The sequence below is a fragment of the Xiphophorus couchianus genome, chromosome 19, assembly GCF_001444195.1.
Source record: "Xiphophorus couchianus chromosome 19, X_couchianus-1.0, whole genome shotgun sequence".
NCBI lineage: Eukaryota > Metazoa > Chordata > Actinopteri > Cyprinodontiformes > Poeciliidae > Xiphophorus > Xiphophorus couchianus.
This window is the reverse complement of record NC_040246.1, coordinates 16,023,772-16,046,011: the sequence shown is the minus strand read 5'-3', so window position 1 is coordinate 16,046,011 and position 22,240 is coordinate 16,023,772. Positions and strand designations below refer to the sequence as shown.

Sequence of the window (22,240 nt, the reverse complement as noted above, 5' to 3'; positions counted from 1 at the left end):
GTGTGTCAAAATCTTCATGCGGAGCTGTTCTGCTGTCTCTGTGTTTGGTGCATTTTGGGATTATTGCTTTCAATATTGTTTCTTATGTAACACAATACTTTGTTATTTTCCATGGTAATGCCTTAGCTTTAGGGATGGTAATCTATCATCTTGCTGGTTCAATCACTTTTACTGAAATGTTTTTTTCAATGTGTGTCAAATGTAGTCATAAAATTCTCCAAATAAATGGTGCTTTGCAAAAGTATTCCCACCTCTTAAACCTTTTCTCATTTTGTCACATTGGACTCACAAACTTCAATGTATTTTAGAGATTTTATGTGCTAGACCAATACAAAGTAGCGGTACACTGTGAAGTGGAATAACAAATCCAGTGTGCCGATTACAGTCAACAATCGTAATTATACGATAGCAATTATAACTTCTTGTTTGTCTTTGTAAAACAGTTCAACCTCAGTCAGACTGGATGAAGAAAGTCTTTCTATGGACTCTCAGTTCGATTAACGTCTACACTTTGACCTGGACAAAGTAACACATAAAATGCTTTTATTAAACCATTCTGTTGTAGCTCTTTCTTTGTGTTTAGCGTTGTAGTTCAGCAGGAAGTTGAACCTTCCCTGCAGCTTCAGCTCTTTTGCAGTGTATTCCACAGTTGTATTTATCTTCACCCATCCTCCCATAGACTCTGACAAATTTCCCTTTCCATGATGAAAAAAAATAACTTCATCATATCTTTACTGTATCTGTGTATATCGATGTGAACTGATGGCTAAATGCTTCATAAACAGCTTCACATATTATTTTTGGAATATGCATTGCATCTGTAGTCTGAGTGGTGTGACACTTAGAAGTTTACATCCACATGCAAATTACATGTGGATGTAATTTGCAAAACCAAAAAAAGATGGCAACACTAATCTAAAAGGTGCTTGTCATCCAAATACAAGTTAGGAAGTCTCGCACGGGCTCTTTAAAAAGTAATTTGGACTAATTCTTGAATTAAATTTGACCAATTCCGAACTTTCTGCTTACTTATCAATTCAATTTTAGTTGATGGAGCTGAAGCTTTGCTTCATTAAATAAAACACATCTTATAAAAAGTGGCATTTATGGAGTTAATATATGAACATTATAGATTATTTACCCTTTTCTGCCTCGTTTATTTTAATATGTTAAAATGTCACCTAAACTGCATAGTTGGAAGTGTCATCTCAGCAAATGGCTCATTAGAGGTCTTGACTCACTGACTGTGGTCTATGGTGCTTTGCTGTGCTGTTCCTCCTGGGAGGGTGAGTGTGTGACAGAACGGATTTTAAAGTGACAGAAACTATAATCATCTCAAAAGGTGTTTGGACAAACATTCACACTTGGGAATACCTCAGAATCTTTTTTTAACATTGTTTTGTTCTTCTTGTTAACATTTCATACAGGATTTGACCACCTACAGGGACCTTTATTTTGATAGAATATGACAATAATTATGTTAATCAAACCCCTTTTGCATCTTACGAGGGAATAAAATCAAGAAGTTGTTTAATTATTTCTACTATCCCAAACAGCTGATTTTTCCATTTTCCCACTGAATAAAAATGAGGCAAAAATAATACTTCCGTTGACAGAAAGTCGACACCACATATTACTCTAGAAAACATTGATACACAAAGGAGTTTGTGGTTTATACAAACACTGCAAGACTAAATTCTGTGTATCCAAAACGAGCACAAATCATCGCCCTTCCACCACAATGCTTAACAATTTGAATATAAAATGTTGTGCTGATCTACTCTGTTGGTGGCTTTTATGTTTTGCCAACATGTACAGCTTGTTGGCAAATCTTAGATTCAACATCACTAAGATTCAAATATCTTAGTGATCTAAGATATTTGAATATACTCTCTAGGTGGCTTTTTATCTGATGCTTTTAGTGACATTAGTTTCTGTTAACTTCAGCTGAAGCTATTTTGACAGCCGTTTCTTTTAACTCGGCTATCAGGGGAAAATGTTTTTATTGTAAAGCATAAATTAAGAGCAACATAAGCAGAACCTTCAAAATCTTCATTAATTAGATTTTTTTGGTCTGAATGCAATTTGAGACCCGTCATATAACAACAAAATATAACACCACCATGCAACTTTAACTTGAACTCTTTCTTCAACTAGAAACACAATCTCCAAAGGTTTCAAGTCTTTTATTATAAAAACCAAAGCGCTTCTGCATTATGCACAGTATAATAGCCATTCTTGTCAGTAAGACTGCTTAGACTTAAAATCAATACTCTGGCTTGAACAAATTTAAATAAATAGAAATATTTTGAGCCAAACTGGCCCTGCCAAAATTTATATTCACAGAATACAGTCTGGAGAGCATATTAGGAGAAGCCAGTCAGCTCTTGCTTTGGGTGCGTGCAGGACATAAGATGGAACATTGCAACTATTTCCACAGTAAATACCAGTTTCAGCCTTTTTCTGGTTTGCATGATCCATAAGTGTTCTCCTCCCCGTTTGTGAAGTGACAGGGGTACTTATGCAAAGTAAAGATTACATTTCAACTTAGTCGATGCTGTCCTCCTGAATGAGAAGTTCACACAGACTGAGCTTTCTGCCAGAACCTCAGAGAGGAAACACAAGGGATTTGCTAACTGTTGTTATCATGAGAATCCAGCCGTGTCATGCCAAGGGAATGGAGACAGTGCCGTTTGCTCGACTCCGACTTCGAGTCTGGCCACTGGACTCTGTCAGTTCCTCTCCATTTTCCTCGGACTTCTTGTCAGCAATGTTGGCGAGGAATCGAAGGGTGACTGAGTCCCACTCTTCTGGCAGCAGAAGGAGGAGAAACCCCAGGCAGATGATGCAGGTGGCAGCCAGCCGCACCACGCTGAAGATCACCTCATGTTTCAAAACATCTACAGCTAGACGTGAATGAAAGAGGGTGACACAAAGTAGAGAGGGCAAAAAAGAGGGCATGGAGGGTGTCAGTGAAACAAAAACAAATTCAGATTAATTACATTAAGTAAGATAAACAGCAGGACTCTGTGGCTGTGGGGGATGAGTGTAATAAAAGCGGCTTATAATCAGCACAAGCGATCCACTTGATCCTCTCCGTCTTTGCGATCAGGAGCTCCGGGACAGGTTGCCGTAACCCACTGACCTTCATCCAGCACATTGTGGTTAAAGAAAAGAAGTGGACTGCAGGCATTTAGTGTCGCCTTGGCAACCTGATCCTCCCTCAGCGAGATGATAGTTGCAGGGTCTGTTGTGGCGCACCAATGATTGGGTTTCCAGGATGGGAGAGGCAGACTTGCTGTGTAATCTGTTTGCACTTGTGGCCCTAAGTGCTGATCTCACAGTACAAGGACCCCAGTGTGTGTGGACATTCAGTCCTCTTTAACGACTGTGTTCACTTACAGTGAAACGAAAGGGATCTAATCAGAACATCGGGGGTAATGTTGGAGAAAATTAAAGATTTACATACCTGCATTTCCAGGCACACTGAGCAGTGTCCCTATGGAGATGAGGATGGGGTAAGTCAGCACCACGCCGACATGGACCAGAATATTAAAGACTGGAAAACACATGAGCAAAGTTAAGCAGAACTAAATTTGGTGGGAAAATTTGTTTTCTGCAGTGAAGCCTATACACACTGTTAAAACATCAAAACTATTGTCGGATTTAAACTGGGAATGTTGGTGTGTAACTACTAGGTTTCTAATTTTTGTTGCTAATACAGACTTCAGGTGCTGCCTACAGTGCCTTGAAAAAGTATTTAAATCGCTTAATCTTTTCTTGACAGACTTCAAGTATTTTGTTTGGACTTATGTGATTAATCAACACAAAGTAGCTCATAAGTTACAGTGGAAGAAAAGTCCTTCGAAATGTATAAATTAAATTCTGAAAATAGTACTGTGGATTTATTCTGACAATCCTTGATAAAAATCAATTGAAGTCCATTGCATTCAGAATAAAATTTATAACATAATGTCCCAATAAAATACAATAAATTTGTTTGCAAATCTGTTTTCTATGACACTTTTTAGCAAGAGAAATATATGCTTTCTCACCCAGCCACAGTCCTGCCAGTCCAAACAGGTAACCCCAGGGTAGTGAAGACAAGGAGCCCAGGTGCTCCACCCTGGTGAAGTAGAGGATGAGGGGAACACAGGAGATGAAAATAAGGTTGAAGAAGCCCATTGTTGAAATAAAATGAGCAACCTCTCCAAGGTTAGCGCTGCCAAGGAACATCTTAAACAGAACCTGGAAGGTGAGGAAATAATAAGACACTCAAAACAGACTTAGAAGTAACTACTGTTTTGGTAAAATTGTTATACAGCCATCAATCTGACCTTATAGAGAGCTGAAGTTGAGGCAGAGCCCACAGCCAGGGCTACACCCACAAATGAATCGCCATGAAAACCATCTGCATAAGCCATCATGACTATACCTGTGATGGCCATTATGGCAGCAACAATCTGTCCATAGAGAATAACAACCATCAGAGCCAAACACACACAGTTGTATAAACTGTCTCTATATTTCATACAGACCCGAACACCCATGAACCGGTCCTTGAGAACGATCCATGAGAGGAGAAAGACAAAGGCTTTGTGGCAGCAGTAGAGGGCCGAGACGTCAGTGGCAGTCAGTTTCCTCAATGCTAAGAGGTAAAGGTAGTTGGTCAGTGTCCATAGGATGGAGAAGGGTGCTGTCCTCTTCACAAACAACTTGAGAGTCATTCCATCCTCCCCAAAGAGTTTACTGCACTCCCTGAAGGTGAGAAATGTTGCATTGGAGTAAAGTTTAATCAGCTTCTTTAGCCATTTCTCCTCAAGAATATCCTGATGGTTTGAATAGCACCTGTTCTGCTCCAGTGGAGATTCAGTGATTTGTAAATTTCATAATCATGGTGTGTTCAGTTACTTGGAAAACAAACATTTCAAGAATTTTGTGATTGTCCAATGCCAAGCTTCACAACAGGACTATAGCCCTAAACGAAGACCACTGAAAGCCTGACTTGGTTAGCTCAATTCATTAACCCCAATGTCCTTTAGATAAAATCTAAACATCAACAGGCTTATTTCTGCCTTTCAGTCACAATTCCACATTGTTAAGATGGGACGTAACACTGTCCTTCTTCTCTCCACTGTCTACATCTGTGGCCTCAAACTCCAGTCCTCAAGGGCAGGTGTCCTGCAACTTTTAGATGTCTCTCTGATTCAGCACTGCTGCTCCAATACTAGCTCATTAGCAGATTTCTGTAGAGCTTGACATTTACTTCAAGTGTGGGACAAGGGACACATCTAAAAGTTGCAGGACTCTGACCCTTGAGGAATGCAGCTTGTGACCATTGATCTATACCCACTGTTCATGCAGGATTGTGGGGAGCTGGTGCATATCTTCAGCAGTCATTGGATGAGAGGTGGGGTATACCCTGAACTATGGCAACACAGAGACACACAGGAAAGGCAATCATAAATACACACACACGCCCGCACACCCCCACACTTGAACCTCAGAAGAATTTAGAGTAATCAATTAACTTTACAGTCATATTTTAGAATATACAGTGAACTCACACATCTACAGGAAGAACAGTCCAGGATTCAAACCCAGGACCTTTTCGCTGGTAGGCAACATTGCTGCCAACTGAACTACAGTGCAGAATAAGGAATTTTTAGGAGATTTACCTAAATTTCTGAATGGGAGTCTGCTTCTCGCCTGTGGTAAAAACATGTCCAGAGTAGTATATGGGGAAGAAGAGGATGTTCCAGTTGCTGCTGAACCAGGAGATGAAGAAGGGACAGGAAAATGACTGGAAGGTCAGCTTCACCACCTGGGTGGTACCCACCCAGGAGGAGGACACGCACAGCACCATCAGAAGACCACCCAGCACCTTCAGAGCTGTGTTGGCACATGTCTGGTAGGACCGACTCTCTATGCTGATGTCGCTGGCTGGGGTCTCTGGTCGAGACTCTGAACCATCCTCTCCTGGGGAGACAATAGGAAAGAAGAAAGCAATCTTATAATGACTGCATCATATTCATCATATTCTGACTACAGTATGGCTTGCGTCCCATCACACAAGCATTATTGATCGGTTGCCTTCATTGATCATTACCCCAGACTGCATTTTTTGCTGGAGAGGCACTAATGCCTGATGAAAGGAATAGTTTAAAATGGATTGGGTTTGCATGGTGGCTGTACATGTCATAAATATAGCTTTGTCACCTCATGATGCAGCATGTACTGCCTTGCCCCTGTGGTCAACTGTGTACAGTCACCTGATGCCCATTAAGCAGGTGTAAATCTAACCACATGACATTCCACAAGAAAGTCATGCCAACCTTGGTACTCAAGCTGGTGCAGACCAGCTGTATTTTTATTTATAGACAGAGGAGATGACTGATGTAGCAATGGGCAGATAATACTTTAATCTTCCATCAGTGATGCAGATCTGGCTTTGTGCCCTAATGGACCGCACAAAGAAATGGCTCCTGGACCTTAACTGTGCTGTAACACTTGAAGTGCTGTGTCTGTGTGTGCATTTACGGAGAACTCTTAGATCTTTTGTCTTTCGTTTCTTGTTTTTTTTTTTACCTCTCAACGGTGTGATCAATTTACACCAAGGCAAGAATAAAAGATGGCATGTGCTGGGTGCTGTTTGCTTTTTGCAAGCTCAGCGCATGAAGCTCTGCTGGGTCCACCATGAGTAAAGATGCCACAGCCACTTCTGATTCCTCATTATTGCATCAGATAAAGTTTTGTTTGTTATCTATAATGAGACAACGCAGCGATTCAAGTAACTGAACTTCAAATAGTCTCAATAGTGTATATCATCAAAGTGCTTTGTGCCGAAGCTCTACAATCCAAATGAACTCTTATTACAAGTTAGCAATGTTTGACAGGAGTTCTTCTAATAGTTGTGAAAAGTATTAAATGTAGTTTTACTGTTTAAAAAACACAAAAGACAAAAATGGCATCTTTTTGAAGTCCTAACTTAGCTTGTTAATTTAACAAATTCATTACAAGATAAAAAATATTTTCACATTGTTTAATTTATTTTGCTTGTACTTGATATGATGATACAACACAAAGTGCAGCTGCAATTCTTTGGGTGTGTTTCACTTCCAGCTGTACAGATCAAAGAAATATATTTGCTACATTTCTCTCTTAGATTAGATGGAGATAGTCTATGAACATGAAATTTTTCAAGTCTTGCCCTGGATTCTGAAATGGATTAAGGTCTGAAATTTGACTAAAACATGAACATGTTTTAGTCAAATTTCATTGCATTTCAGATCTGGTTTTATAGACATGTTTTGTTCCAGAATTGTAATCTGTTTAGCTCCATCCGTCTTCCCATCAACTCTGACCAGCTTTCCTGTCCTTGCTTGAAAACAGCATCCCCACAGCATGACACAACTGTCACTATGCTTGATTTGTTCAGGGTGATGTGCAGTTATAGTTTTCCTCCACACATGATGTTTTGCACCTATGTGGTTTGGAATAAACTACAAACCAGATGTGTTATGGCTTTCTGTCAACAATGATAGATAGGTTGAGATTTTATTGATCCTTCAAGAAAATTTTACAAAATAGTTGCATCAGTTTAGCAACGTAAATTGCAGTGAACTTTGGTAGTTTGTGTCCATCACACAGCATTAGATCACTTTCCAGATTTGTGGAGTTACAACTAATAGCTGTCTTGTCTGGAGAGCCAAAGATCCACCTGATCTGTGAATCTGGATCTCCAGAGTCCCTAAGAGCCTCTTGGGTGCTACTCTGATTATTCTTTCCTTGAACAGTCAGTTTAGGTGGATATCTTGATATGATTGCAGTCAGATGACTTCCATGCTCAGATGATGAATCAAACATAGCTCTGTGAGATGTTTGAAGCACACAAACTCTGGGGTCTTCAAAGAACAGCTTCTCAGTTGCAATTACACACAGGTAGATTCTTCTACTGGATTTTATTTAGGGGCATCAGCAAAAACATATTTTGTAGATCTTTTTTGGGGGGGGGAAGCGATGTCTTATGAATTCTAAATTTAAATGAAACACAACCAAAAACATCAATTTCTTTCATTAATATTCAAACTGTTTCACTTTAAAGTTTTTCTTTGTCTGGGATGGATCGACACTGAACGGTGAAAGTAAAAAAAAATCTCCACCAACATGGTTTATTTTAGCAAGTTCATCCAGGGATTTGGTCTAATTACATTCTGTCACTGCAAAAGTTCTTAATCAACCCAATGAGCCTGCTGTGTGCTAGATAGAAAAACTGAGAACTAAAATTCCTGCAGGATCAAGGGAATATTTTTATTTTTATTCTTTTGGTTATTTTTCAATCCACTATCCACCAGATTTTCCTTTCTTTGTGAAAGCCAACACAGAAAGCACCGTCATAACTCTATAGGCACGCATCAGAAAAGGAACTAAATCAGGTTCTTGATCAGTTTTGAATGGGACCAAGGACAAGCCTTTAAATACACTGTAAATTTAAACTAAATTACATAAAACTGGGATAATTTAGAGTTAGTTTCTAAGGAAAGACCATGACAATTTGTATCAACATTTTATCCCACAGAACATTGTAGCAGAGGATCGTTCACTTCCAGCTCCTACTTGGACAGCTTATCAAATCTGTGTGACACAGTGTACTGCTAGAAACTTGTATTTCAATCCATCCTGCGTTTTATCCCCACCACTAACGCTGCATGCCAGCAGCACTGATTGATGGAGCCCCGCTGAATCCAATAAGAAGCTCCCAGTAATGCAGTGTTAGTGAGCCTAACTCTGGGCCGTACACACCAAGTCTTTATCCTAATTAGGCTGGAAGCTGTGCCATGGATCTGATGAAACGGGTGAAAAGTTGATTGGATGTAACATTATGTAATCTCTGATATAAAAGGTGAGGGTGGAGGGTGTCTGTGTGACAGTCTTAAGATAAATAGGAAAGTTTTTTTAATTGGATGCAAGAAGGATAGTTGAGCAGGATAAACATGTAAAAATGGGTGACGTTTAGGTCTTAATATGCTGCAAAAAATACCTTCTTAAATACATAGCATCATATTTTCTAGGTCAATTCCCTTTGATTTTAAAGCCTGTGACATAAAGATAGCCTCTAAAGTTTTTAGATTTCCAGATTTATACAGTTCATCTATTTATTTTTTTAAACATAAACATAATTTTGTAGTACCAAATAGCCTTTCTGAGCTAGTTCTGACAGTAACCCACTTCATGCCAAGTCTAAATAGTAGTCAAGGCCTCAGTTTACCTTCAGAGTTGGGGCAGGTCAGGACCTGCGTGCTGTATGAGCTTAGAGGAGCCACTCGGGCCGAGTGCTTCTTCATTCTCCACTGGGGGCACCACACACTGTCCTCCAGTGGAAGGTGTGTGTGGGTGTGTGAATGCGGGTGCACAAGCCAAAACACTCAGCAGCTCCCTCTGCTACCTTGGTGCATTCTCAGAATGCTGACTGCTTCGTCTCCACACACTTCAAAGCCCCCTTCCTGTTAGCAGACCACTCTTCGTCTTCGGTCCACACTTTCTGGAAGTCTCCAGTCCAGCGTTCTCAACGTCCCTGATGCTGTCCTTCTCTCCGGTTAGCTACACAGCTCAGTGGGAGTGAAGTGGAGACTCTACAGTTGCACTGGTACGCAAAGCTCCAGCATCGCTACTGTCTCCAAGGGAGAATGCACTTCAAGTCTGTGTGGCAAGGCACAATCACTCACCTCATCTCTTTCTGTCCTCCCCCTCTTTCCTATCTGTCTCTCTGTCTCGCGTTTCCCCTCCTCTTGTTTTTGCTTCAACAAATCAGCAGCTTTGTTTGGAAGGTAACCAAGCAGCCCTGGCTGATTATGCTGCGTTAGCTGTGGCCCCATCCTTTCCTTCTCTCCATCCTCCTCCGTCCCCCCCACCTCTCCACCTGACCAGGCTACCCTGGCTTCTTCTACACTTTTGTCCTCTTTCTCCCCCCTTTACTTAGCTCATCTCCTGCTCTTGACTGCTCCTTAAGAGTCAGATTTATTTGTAGAGCTTCTTCTTGTTGCCTCCACCACACTAATCAAATGAGCCACGAGGTAAAAATAGACGTATCTTTGTTCATGTGAATACATGGCATTTCAATACTGGATTTTATTACAAAAACAGGACATTTTAACACTCTTCATGCTGAGAAGCCGAATAACACTTCACTTTAAATGTTCTGTGTATCTACACATTTATTGTCCCAAACATATTTATTAGCATCCTGGGTAAGCTACATTATACAAATAAACTATTGCTGGAGCAAAAATTAAATAGAGATTAAAAAGCTTTTTTTCCCCATAAAAAGACATGTATTCGTGTATCTACGATGGGCTGGTGCTCTGTGCAGGGCCCTCCCAACTGCACTACGGTCAAGCGTGTAGGACAATGGATGGATGGATGATTTTTATTAAAATTTTCACTGTAATTAAATTATATACATATTCATCTAAAAATCTTTTGACCAGGAGTGCCTATACAAGTGTTGCACACTTGAAACAATAGAGACGTCAAGACGTGCAGTGGTTGTAAATTTCTTTACTTTCCGTCTTTTTCTGAAAATACAAACATTCATAAGTCCGACGTGCGTCACACTGACGGCTGCTATGTTCTACTGAGCTTACGTTCTCCTTAGAGCTAATGAAAGATTAAGATTAGAATATTACACCAGACCAATAAAATTTATATTTTTAATTCAGAATAAAATGCTTAATAACTGCTTAACAGTTTTTATTTTCAAAATATACTTTTAATCTAATAAACATTGCTCATCTGGATACACATTCTAATTTATTGATTATGACTGTACAGAGGTAGCCACTTGGATTTTATTGTTGTTTTTAAAGATTTTTTGGGCTCTAGTGGTCTTTATTGAGCAGTAAATGGACAGGAAAGAGGGAGCAGAGAGAAAGTAAAGACATGAAGCAAATGGACCAGACCGGGAATCTAACCCAGGACAACCTCATCAAGGACTACGGTCTCAGGTGTGCATGCTCTACCAACTGAGGCACACATGCCCCTGATTTCATTCTTGTAAAAACTTTTAATAGGCGTTTCTTTATACCCATTTGCAGTAAATGTTTCCAGTTAACTGAGAATACCTACATTAAATATTTACTTTGTGATGCTGCTACTATTGTAAAGATATCCAATATCTTTATTCCATCACTTTTGCACAAGGGAAACCCTCCCATCAGAAGCAATATGGTTTTAAGAGTCATCTGCAGGATTGTAAACACAAGTTTCCATTTCAAGAAAAGCCATCTGGTCATTCAATCTTTACCTGTGGTTTTTCTGCCTGAAGATTTAATGGACCAGAGTATTTGTTCAGCCTCGATTTTAATAACATGCCAATGCTAAGTGTGTGTCGTCAGATGTACAGGGCTGTGAAGAAAGTAAACAAATTTTTATGTAACATGCCATCAAACTTGGGAAACTGGTGTTTTGATCCAAAATATTTTATAAAATCAAAGTCAGAAAATAATAAAGGACACACAAAATAAGTAGTGGTTTGCAGTAGGTTTGTTTTATCACACTGAGCTTGTTCTTGACCCACCTTCTATCTTTTCTTAGACTCCTCATCAGTTAAAGCTTTGGTAAAACTACAAAGAGCATCACAGATCAGAGCGACCCTTTCTGCTGTTCGGTTGTGTGTTACAATTGGCCAAAAGTGGGTCACATCACAAAAACATGATCATTTCTGTGTTTACATGCAGAGAAAAACATAATTTACTAGCATAATTTTTTATACTGTATTCATGCCGCTTGGATTTTTCCACATCTTGCTGTTAGAACTGCAAACTTTAATGTACTAAATGATGAGTTTTGTGATAGATTAAAGTTGCACAATGGGGAAGTGGGAGGAAACGTATACAAGATTCCCAAATTTTTCTTAGAAATAAAAATCTATAAAAGAATGGCATACATTTATATTCAAATCTTCTGAGTCATTGCTTTTAACATTAGCTGCAATTACAGTTGCTGCTCTTTGGGGTACGTCTTTTATAGCTTTAAGTATTTCCACAACCTCTTGGCTGGATTTAGGTCTGAGCTTTGACTAGGCCATTCTAACATATGATTATGCTTTGAGCTAAATCATTTCACTGTATCGCTGACTGTAGGTTTGGTTCAACAGGAAGGAAAACTTTGACTCTTCATATTAAAAAGGGATGAAGCTAAACTGGTTTTAGTACACATTCTTCAAATTTTAAATAAAACAATAAAATAAATAAACCATCTATCATCTCCCTTTCACTCCAGAATCATGCACTCATTTGTGCTTCTCTCAATGAAATCCTCCAAATGTTGTGGCTATTCTGTGACAAAATGTAAAAGTGTTTAAGTACCGGTAGTTGCAATTTACTATATGTAAATTCTGTTCCCGTAGTCACTCGATAAAGAAAATCAATGAAATGTAACTGTTGTAAAAACAGATTAGAGGATATACTGGAGGAATCGATTCATCTGGGAGGGTAAAACTTAAAAATAGCTCTGTTGATGAATGGAGCCAACAACCAGACAGCCAGTCAGCAGAGACAGAGACGCTAATTACTATCGGATTAAGAGAAATACCTGGAGTAAAGACAGGAGAGGAGGCCAAGGTTTAATTTCAAACTGTACATTGGTGATCCTGAATTTGGAGATGATTGCTTATTTCTCTATATTTTACCTTTCTATGCTGCTCTGTCAACAACCATTAGATTACCTCACAGACTCCGCTCCATCTCACATCTTGTGTTTTCAATAGCTTTAAAATCTACAGTTGTGGCAACAAAATAGCGCCACAGCTAATCAGAGGTTTGCATACACTCATCAGCATGAATTAAATATTAATTCTGGTATGATTATCCAATGTAAAACTTCAATGAATTTTAAAACAGGAATTTGCTAAACAGTTTTAATTGGTTGTGCATTTTCTCTCTTTCAAAAAGGCTCAATCTACATGTGAACTTACAATAATATTTGGTTAAATAGTGCAGACAAATTCCAAACTTCTGTAGCTAAACAGGCTTATGGAATATGGTGATGGTTCCATCTTAACCATCAAGCTGCTGATTCAACTTAGAACTGAATAATTTCAAGGTAGTGTTGTATAGTATAGTACTGACTTTGTGGATTAGAGAAAATCCCCTTAAATTTTAAAATTTTGCAGCCAATTGTTGCTTCCTTTTTTGGATCATTTTTAAATCACCTAAGTTTTTTTGTACCATAGTTTCACCCTGGAAAAACAAAAGTTTCATTTCATCTTTAAATTAGCATGACAAAGTACACTTCTGGCTAGCACTACATGTACAAATATCTGTCTCAAATAGTTTTTGAAATAAAGCAATCTGTAATCTAAAATTCTAAATAATCATTTGGAGTCTGAGTGTAAATTAAAGCTGGTCTGCATGCATTACAAACCCCAACACAATATAGTACAGCATCCTCGCTTTTTACCTCCATAGCAACTGCGTTGCTCCTGTACACACTGACGCACTCAGCCCATTCAGACTCTTTTGTCATTTAGATGAACCAAATGCTCCTCAGTTTATAGTAAAAAGCTCTTTGTCATTTGTGCCTCTCCGTTACACTCACCAGGTTCTGCCGAGGATCAGGACCCAAGAACAGGGACAGACGAAGCTCATTTTAGCTGAAATCGGAACTGAAAACCTCTGAACATTTTTCTGTAGAGCGGTCAGGTGTGTTTCCTGTCCTCTCTTTGGCATCAACTTAACGTAAGAGGAGTGGAGGATGAGGACACCTAGTGTTGAATATGATCGCTTACAACCAGTACCAGAGCTGTCTTTTAGTGAAATGAGACAATTCGCTCAGAGAACAATCTCTACTCTGTGCTGAGATGTTACAAATTATTACATTTAATTAAAAACAAGAGTAATAGTTGCACTGATTTGTGTATGTCACACCACATAATTAAAGTGATGAAAGCTACTTTCCCCAATACCAATTAAATTGACAGAGACCATGTTATAAAAACTACAAAAAAGTACCAAAGATAAATCCAAGGAAACAGAGGGATTGTATTTTCAAAGTTTTTTTAATGCAATGAAACTTTATCAACTTATCCGCATATTGTGTACAATTTTGTTTTATGATTTTATAATTTTAGACTTTTATGAATTACACAGGCTAATTTTCTTACTTTCTTGTATTTATTTTTTCACATAGAGTTGAAATGAAATTCCAAGGTGCTTTATAATCTAAAGGATGTACACACGTATGCAGCCAGTTTAATACAGCTTTCGTATTTTGTTATGATTATACTTAGAAATTAGTTCAGTTGTTCTCTGGATATTATTTTTTAACTTCTGGGAAAATCCCCTGGCCCTATATTGTGTAGGTAGGAGAAAGCAGCCAGAAAAAAATGTAGTGATAGTGGATTTGTTTATTTGAGCTATTAAAGTTATCCACCACAAGAGGTCAGTGTTTACACTTCATACATGACTACTGCCCTGGAACAACCTTTAGTGCAATTATAATGCTGTTAAGAGCCATTGCTTTCAGGATTAAGTTTTTCTTTGTTCTTTATTCAATAATAGCAAGTGTCTTAAAGGACAAACTTGCAGAGATCAGCTAAAATACTACAATCTATAATCTCACCTACAGTGGTGTGACTTCTGGACAGGTCAGTTGTTCTGTAGATGCTGCAGTAATAAATTGCATCCATTACTTGCAAGGTGTGTTGCTCGAATACAAGTATGCCCAGAGCTTAAGACTAACAGCACCCTAGAAGCCATTCAGGCAAAGCTTATATCCCATTCGTTGGGCTGGTTATAAATAGCACAAAGTGAGCAGGCCTGAAGGGCCGTTCAAAATAAGTCTGTATGCACAAAGAATGTTTCAGAACGAAAAGCAAGGTTCAACTGTTTGGAGATGGTCTAAAAATGATTTCAAGCTAACAAAAGAATAATAACGTTCAGTTTTTATTCTTTCTTTGATTCTAGACATTTCCTAAACAAAAACTGTCTCTGAAGAATGATACATAATGATAACTGCCTGTCTTGCCTTTTTGTTACTATGCAATTTCTTTTTAGGATGTGCAGCCTCCCTGCTGCGATCTAAACATGGAACAATGCTAAAACTTTTGCAAGTGTCATTTTCCGACTCTGTATTCACACAGCAGGGTGTGTGCTCACATTAGACATATTTTCAAAATGAGCTTCTTTATTGAGGCCATGCTGCAAATTACACTGACAGGAGTCTTAAGGAACTATTTTCTTTTAAATATGTTTTGGTAAAGAGGTTTCTGTTACTATCTCTGTAGGGGTTAGGTTTACATATACAGTTAAAATGGGTTTTTTTAAATTAATTTCTTCAAATTCAAGATATTAGTTCAACTGTTCAAAGAATGACGTGCAAGTATAAGCAGCGTCGATCAACCATCGTACTATTCAAGAAAAACATGGGTTATGTGTCCCATCGCACTGAAAGCAACATAAAAAGTCACATCACTGTATACAAATGCACTCAGGGACAAAAACTTTCATTTTTGGAAATGTACTTTAGTCTCATTAAACCAAAGTTACAGGTTTTGACTGGAATGACATTACCTACATTTAAAGGAAATGTAACTTTCCTCTTCATTCTTCCCAACTGTGACGTATGTGGGTGGGAATATAATGTTGTTTTCCAGAATGAGTGATGCAGTTACAGTGCATTCACAATAGGAAAGTTCTTTGTTCCACTTGTTTGGTCACAACCAAAATCATTTATTTCGCTTGGTGAGGTTTGCTTTCATATTGTATCTTTTGCAAGTGAACTATCCATTGTAAATTCTCTGTGCACGCAGCCCTATAACATGCTGGAAGCAGGATGAGTATATTCACACCTGTACCAAAGATCCGGACCAACTTGGAAACAAACTCTGGTCCATTTAAAGCAGACATGAATTAGCAAAATAGAGGTCTTACAAAAGGACTTAGATCCTAATCATGCTGCCAAATTAGTTACTTATGCTTATGAGCAAATAAAGTCAATGTGATGGAGTGGGCATCACAATTATCTTAGTACATCTTAGTAACATCAGTTCTGCTGGAAGGAATGGGCCCAAATTACAGCACACTATTGTGAGAACCTTTTGGAAGGATATCCAAAGCATTTCACCGAATAAGGGAATTCTGTCAAATACACAGGAAATTAACCTACAAATTTGAATATACATATACATATATTTAATAAATATCCTTCTATTCTGGAATGAAGCAAATATACATAATTTTGACAATCCTAAGTGATGTAAAACATGAAAACTTTAATCTGATTTAAAGTCACAGATCGAGAATATGTGGTCTCAACTGTGCATGCAAGTTAAAACATTGTTACACAGTTACTTTTTCTTACGATGGATTACGTCTGGCCACAAATCCACGTCTCTGTGTCTGTCCTTTAAAGCTGATCTCTGAATATGGTCCACAATCTCCCTCTGAGGCATCTTGCAATTCAACACAGATGGCAGGTGGCAATATCAGCAAACTGGCAGTAAGATCTTACTAAATATATCATTACCCCAGGATGAGCCTTCTGTTCTGTTTGGGTGCTCTTTTGTCTTACAACCTCAGCGGGAAGATGACACTCACCAGGTTGAAAGGCATGTCACTCTGGAGTAAACAAACCAAGGTGCCTGAATGTGATTCTTCAAGGATGACTTTAAAAAGTCACTGTCTTCAGGAATTATCCTGTCCATTAAAGAAATGGCAAATGATTGTCCCACTGCCCTCTGATCTAATATATAGCAGCTTCTATGACTTAGTCTCTGGATGAAACTTATATTTATGCAGCTTGTAAAGGTTGATATTTTATCACATTTTCACCCTGGCAGTGAAAAGTTGAGCAGCCAAGGCCTTTCCTCTGCCTACATCTCCTAGAATGCTATAAATGTTATTGATTTATAGCCCAGGCTCACCTGAAAGGCTTGCTGCTGTCATTACAGCCAATTGTGGTTCCACAAAGTACTGACTCCAGATTTTTAGTTGTAAAAAATGTTAAAAACTGTGTCTCATTGTTTTTCTGGTGCACAGTCATACACTGTTTAACCTATTACGTAAAATCTAAATTACTTTTTCCTGAAGTTTGTGTTTATAATGCAGTGGTGTCCAAACTTTTAAACCTGGGAAAAAATTATGAAGTTTAATGCTCTCTTGGGCCACAATTTTTTCATTTTTACCTATTCAACAGTAAACTGAGCACACACAGTACAAGCAAAGTATTCAGCGATGACAATGTTATGTTTACACCATGCCTTTAAATAAAAATAAAAGAAAAAAAAACATTTCTAATAAAAGAGAAAAATATATGTGTTGTTTACTAATACATTTTATTGAAAAGTCTCAATTTCACATTGTGTTTTTAGTTTATAAGCATCAGCTGTCTGTGCTAGAGGGCAAAATTTGTACCATTCTTGAACTGTGGTCAAGGTCAAGCAAATATGAGGGCTTCTGCAAGCTGTTGTACATTTAGTAAAAAGACAGTAGCGGAATACTAAAGTTTCCCTTTCAGTGTTCAGAATTTGTGTCGCAAATGTTTCAAGTTCTCTTAATCTGGTTGCAATCGTCTTCTCATTAATGAGGTGTGGCATGATCAATCTAAAAGAGCAGAAACATTTCTGTAATGAAATGTGGGATTGCATTCATGGTTAGTCTGCTGCAACTGACAGCAGTGATAAACATGAGGCAGTTAATGGCAGACGGGCTTGTTTAGCTTCCCTTGGCTTCATTAAAAAAAAATCAATTTACGTGCATTCAACTCATCTGAAGGAGTCTCAGCTGCATCCATTCTCTGCTAAATGAGACTCAATTCCTGTTCCCTTTGGGATTTTGAACAGATCTGTCAGTGTGATAAATAATGTCACTGAACGCAACATCTTAGCAACAGATTTCAATAGTTAAATCCTAAAACACAGACCATGTGAATTTTGAAGTCATGAATTTGTAGCACAGCTCTTATGTAATGGCTCGAGGGAGAAGTTGTGGTACGACAAGCTCAATTTAAATGAAGTGAAGGGTATCAGGCTGTGAATCTCAAGACATTTGAGTTACATTTCCAAGGATTTGCCATAGGAGAACATAATTTAGCTCCATGTTTTATTTAAAAATACTGAGAAATTCAGCCAGTTGTGCAGCAGACTTGCGAAGTTGTCTGGTCTGTTGCCTCGGGCCTTGTAAAGTTCTGCTCTGCACAAATAACCTCAATATCAGAAAATCTATATTTAGCACCCAACTCTTTTCACAAAGCATTACAGTAGTTTATCTTTTCTCTTATTCTCCCACAGGCAACAGTTTAGTATAAGTGGAAGCAGGTTTCTTGTAGAACAAAGTGCACAATCAGCTCTCTTGTCCAATCCCTGCTATTGTCTCAGAGTCAGCAGAATGCCAAATATCGGCCTACAAGTCATACACATATTGACAACCTAAAGCAGAGCTGCTGAAACACTGCCATAGTTCATGCATTTTATTCATACAGCCCATGCAATTCACATGCGTTGCTAAGGGAGCTGTAGTGTTGCAGAGATGTACGATTTTTGAAATATAACAATTCGTTATAGGCTGGAGTTTGAGTGTTATTTGCAGGTAATATCTGTTGCAAACTCAATTTGAAACAGTTAACTTTAGATTTAAGAAACAGTGTGTGTTGCTGGCCCTGCGACAGACTGGCGACCTGTCCAGGGTGTACCCCGCCTCTCGCCCGGAACGTAGCTGGAGATGAGCACCAGCAACCCTCCCGACCCCATTAGGGACAAGGGTGAACAGAAAATGGATGGATGGATGGATGGATGTGTGTTGCTGTTCATTTGCATTCAGTCTCAGAGATGGATTAGCCTTCACCTGACAGAGACAGCGACGCAATTCAGTTCCTTAATGGGGTCAATTTGAAGCCAATTAAGTGGGATTGTACAATCACACAGAGTATTTGCAATTTAAAAATATAATTTACAGATATTTTTCACATACTTAACATTCACATTGCGTTGCTTCTTTTCGTATTTTGTTTCTATGCTTTAAAAAAATCATGCGCAACGTGTCACACCTTGCAAATAAATGCGCACACCTGTCACATCCCCTCATCATCCAATTCCACTTGCATCTTTTCACTCACTTCTGTGACTCGAGTAGCCCGGGTTGTAGCCATAGTATCCAGTGATCCTCAGGATCCTGTCCTCTATGTCGTGCACTCCGTTGGCGGTCACTTTCGGGCTGCCACCGGTCGGCGTCGCCTTGCCCGGCAGGTGCGTGCTCTTCAGGGGCTCCAGCTGGATGCAAGGCTGTTCCCCACTCTCCAAAACACCCTCGGTGCTTAACATCGCGGGTCCGAGCGGGAAAAGACGAGGGGCTGATCGGAGTAAAACCCGACCACCACGCAATAGGGAGAGAGACGCCCGGATCTGAATCAACAATTAGCAGCAGGAGGATGACATTCAGCGTTCACATTCCTTCAGTGATGCTCCCGGACGCAGAGCAAGGTTATCAAACTCCCGTGGCCTGGCAGCCACAAAACACTAGGGGGCGTGTCACTACTATCTCCTAATTTAAGATGGTTTACAACCCCTGGGCAGAAAATGTGAATTTACATATAGGAGGAAATTTTACTCGGTTGAAAGCAAACAAACAAACAAAAAAAAGACAAGTTATCACAACTGGACATTTTAGGATCTTTAAAATAATCCATTAATAATTTTACATTTCTGCACATACCAGCTTTCCAGGTTTAAATGTTGTCATGAACAGTCTGATTTTGCATCTATATTAATTGCTTACTTTGTCTCCTTTCTCAAAATATCAGTGTAGAGAATATTTCCTTAATTCTGCTGCATGGCAGAATTAAGCCTTTCGCATATGAATTATAATCACATCATGCAACTTGGTCAGAAAAATCAATAATTTTTTTATTTATGTATTTTCAGATGTATGTGAAATGCATGGTAAAACAAGACAATATATGGATGTCGGATAAAGGTTGCTTTTTGTTTTTTAGTAGTGCTTTGATCACAAGGTCTTGCTGTATTTAGTTTGCATCACTGTGTGCATTGTTCTTTGAAAAGTGTTGCCATACTAGTTCATTCCTTGTGCTCTTGTATTCTGTTCTTTTTGCATCTAGGTTTATTTTATGTTAGTCTTTCAGCTTTGGTGTGTAGATTTTTTGTTCAGCTTCTTTTGTGTCATTTATTCACTTTCTGTCAGTCTGCCGTTGTTTTTATCCCCTTGATTAGCTCCCCTGCATCTAGTGGGATTCTCCAACATTTCTTCAGTTTGTAACCTCACTGGCTTTTATTGTTCTTTGCATGTTCCTCCCATACTTCATGTGCTGTTCTCCGTGTTCAAGTCCTGTAAGTTTTTCTGTTTTCTTCGTTAAAATCTTCATCAGCATGCCACATTCATTCAATTGGGAACCACGGTCTCAGACTGAGAGGACGTGTATATTATCCAGAGAGCAAACTGATCTGATGCAGGTCATGATTCTAAGATGCTAAATGAACTGTATTATTTGCAAGACAGCAAAGATGAGGCCCTGAGATCCCTCCTCTCCATGGCAAGCTTTTTTGTGCTGAGGATAGTAACAAATCTTTGGATATGCAAGGACAATGTCTAGTTCAGCATCAGTGGTACTTCATGTTCCTCAATAACCCCCTGGTATTGAGGAACATGGTAAAATGTATGGTAAAACAAGACAATATATGGATTTCAGATAAGGATTGCTTTTTGTTTTTTAGCTATGTTTTGATCACAAGGTCTTGCTGTATTTAGTTTGCATCACTGTGTGCATTGTTGTTTGAAAAGTGTTACCATACTAGTTCATTTATGTATTACTTTCTTAAATGACTTTTTCTAATCACCTCTATTGTTTGTTGCTCTGTCGTTGGAATTATTTTCATCCTGTCATTCACCCGTATTGAAGAACTTTTTAAAGACTACAGGAAATTTTCATTAATGGTAGCCCAGTTGCACATATTAACACATGCATGTATTCTATTAAGAACAGCCTCTTAATGAGTGATCAGTTTAATTATTCTTTTTCTCTTCCACTTGTCCATTTTATATTGATTTAAAATCTTTTGGCTGAGATTTATAACAAGAAGATAGATGAAGAAAGACCTTTGGAAAGATTGTAAATTAAAATAGACACAAATTAAACAAAATCCAATCACATTTTACTTAAATCCAGTTAATTAAATTAAATTGGATCAATTTTGCATAATTCATGACAATCACAGAGCTTGATAAATAAAAAATACACAAATTATTTATAGATGACGTTCTTATATAAAAGTTTAAGTTTGTTTTCACTCAGAAGGAGGTCCTCCATGCTTTCTTCAAAGTTAGAGATTATGAAGTTTGTTCACTTTTCTGTGTGCCATGGAAAGTTATTTCTCACCATTTTTAAGCGCCTATTATGAATTTTATTCTAAGGTAACCGCCAGAGCAATCTCTTTTCCTCAGCCGGCCACAGGTTTTTGTGCCAGGCTCGGGAAAAGCTCTTCCTGACTGGATCCCCCAGCTTGCATTGCTCCAAATCCAATAACACAAGATGCAGAATTTCAGTGTTTCTCTGATACGCCTCTTTCCAAGTCCTCCCCTCGCTGTGTGAAATCGATTCGTGGCGCGTGGAGAATTTGTGCCCCTCTTGGCTTTGTTGTGCAGAAGCATGCTGGGGTTTACGATGCCCTTGGACGTCGGAGACTCTTCCTCCGCCTGTCTTACTTACAAAACCAATCTCCACCTCGCGTTCTTTTGTTTCAGTTTGTTTTTGTGCTCCAAAGCACTTATCTCAAACATTCAGTTCAGCCACAGCTTTGTGGCTGCGACAATGAAGTGCCAATGCCCAGAAACTTTTCCCCATGCCTTTTGTGAGTTTATAATTGGACACTCTTTTTACAAGTGTGTGCACGCAGCTACAGTCCAATAAAAAAACTAAGTTTTGTTCATTTGTCTAACTTTGTCACAGTCTTGGGCAGTTCATACAATGGAAGTCCTGAAAGTTTGATTTGAGCTCAAAATTTTCTTTGAGCTTCCAAGACAAGATAAAGAGTTTAGCTCAGAGAGTAAAATGCTCTCAATACAGGCCCACGTTCTCACACTTTCATGGATGAGGTGTTAAAAAACATGTTTTGGCTTTTTTACATTTAAAATATGCTGAAGTGTTCACATTTTGTCACATTACAAAGTAACATTTTATGTATTTTAATGGGGTTACTGTATGATTTAGATCAACTGATTCTTGCTCATAATTG

General features: G+C 38.6%; 1 protein-coding gene across 4 annotated transcripts; it reads right to left on the bottom strand.

The window, feature by feature from the left end:
* Positions 1-2,167: 2,167 nt before the first annotated feature.
* Positions 2,168-19,490, bottom strand: slc35f4 (solute carrier family 35 member F4). Of its 4 annotated transcripts, XM_027999870.1 has the most exons (7): positions 19,111-19,490; positions 5,679-5,979; positions 4,539-4,758; positions 4,338-4,463; positions 4,056-4,248; positions 3,470-3,559; positions 2,168-2,906 (listed from the first exon to the last, which is right to left on the bottom strand). In XM_027999870.1, exons 1-7 carry the CDS (start codon positions 19,313-19,315, stop codon positions 2,665-2,667), a joined length of 1,377 nt encoding a protein of 458 aa, XP_027855671.1. In that variant the 5' UTR covers positions 19,316-19,490; the 3' UTR covers positions 2,168-2,664. The 4 variants fall into 4 exon arrangements, with proteins under 4 accessions (XP_027855671.1, XP_027855670.1, XP_027855673.1 ...); XM_027999869.1 differs by having other exon boundaries at positions 4,338-4,758; XM_027999872.1 differs by lacking the exon at positions 19,111-19,490 and adding an exon at positions 13,597-13,690 and having other exon boundaries at positions 4,338-4,758; positions 5,840-5,979.
* Positions 19,491-22,240: the final 2,750 nt, after the last annotated feature.

Coding starts and splice junctions, on each gene's coding strand:
- slc35f4 (XM_027999869.1), bottom strand. CDS start 19,315: ATGTTAAGCACCGAGGGTGTTTTGGAGAGTGGGGAACAGCCTTGCATC. Junction 4,759..5,678: donor ACTCCCATTCAGAAATTTAG/GTAAATCTCCTA, acceptor TCTCACCTTCAG/GGAGTGCAGTAAACTCTTTG. Junction 4,249..4,337: donor CAACTTCAGCTCTCTATAAG/GTCAGATTGATG, acceptor CTCACCTTCCAG/GTTCTGTTTAAGATGTTCCT.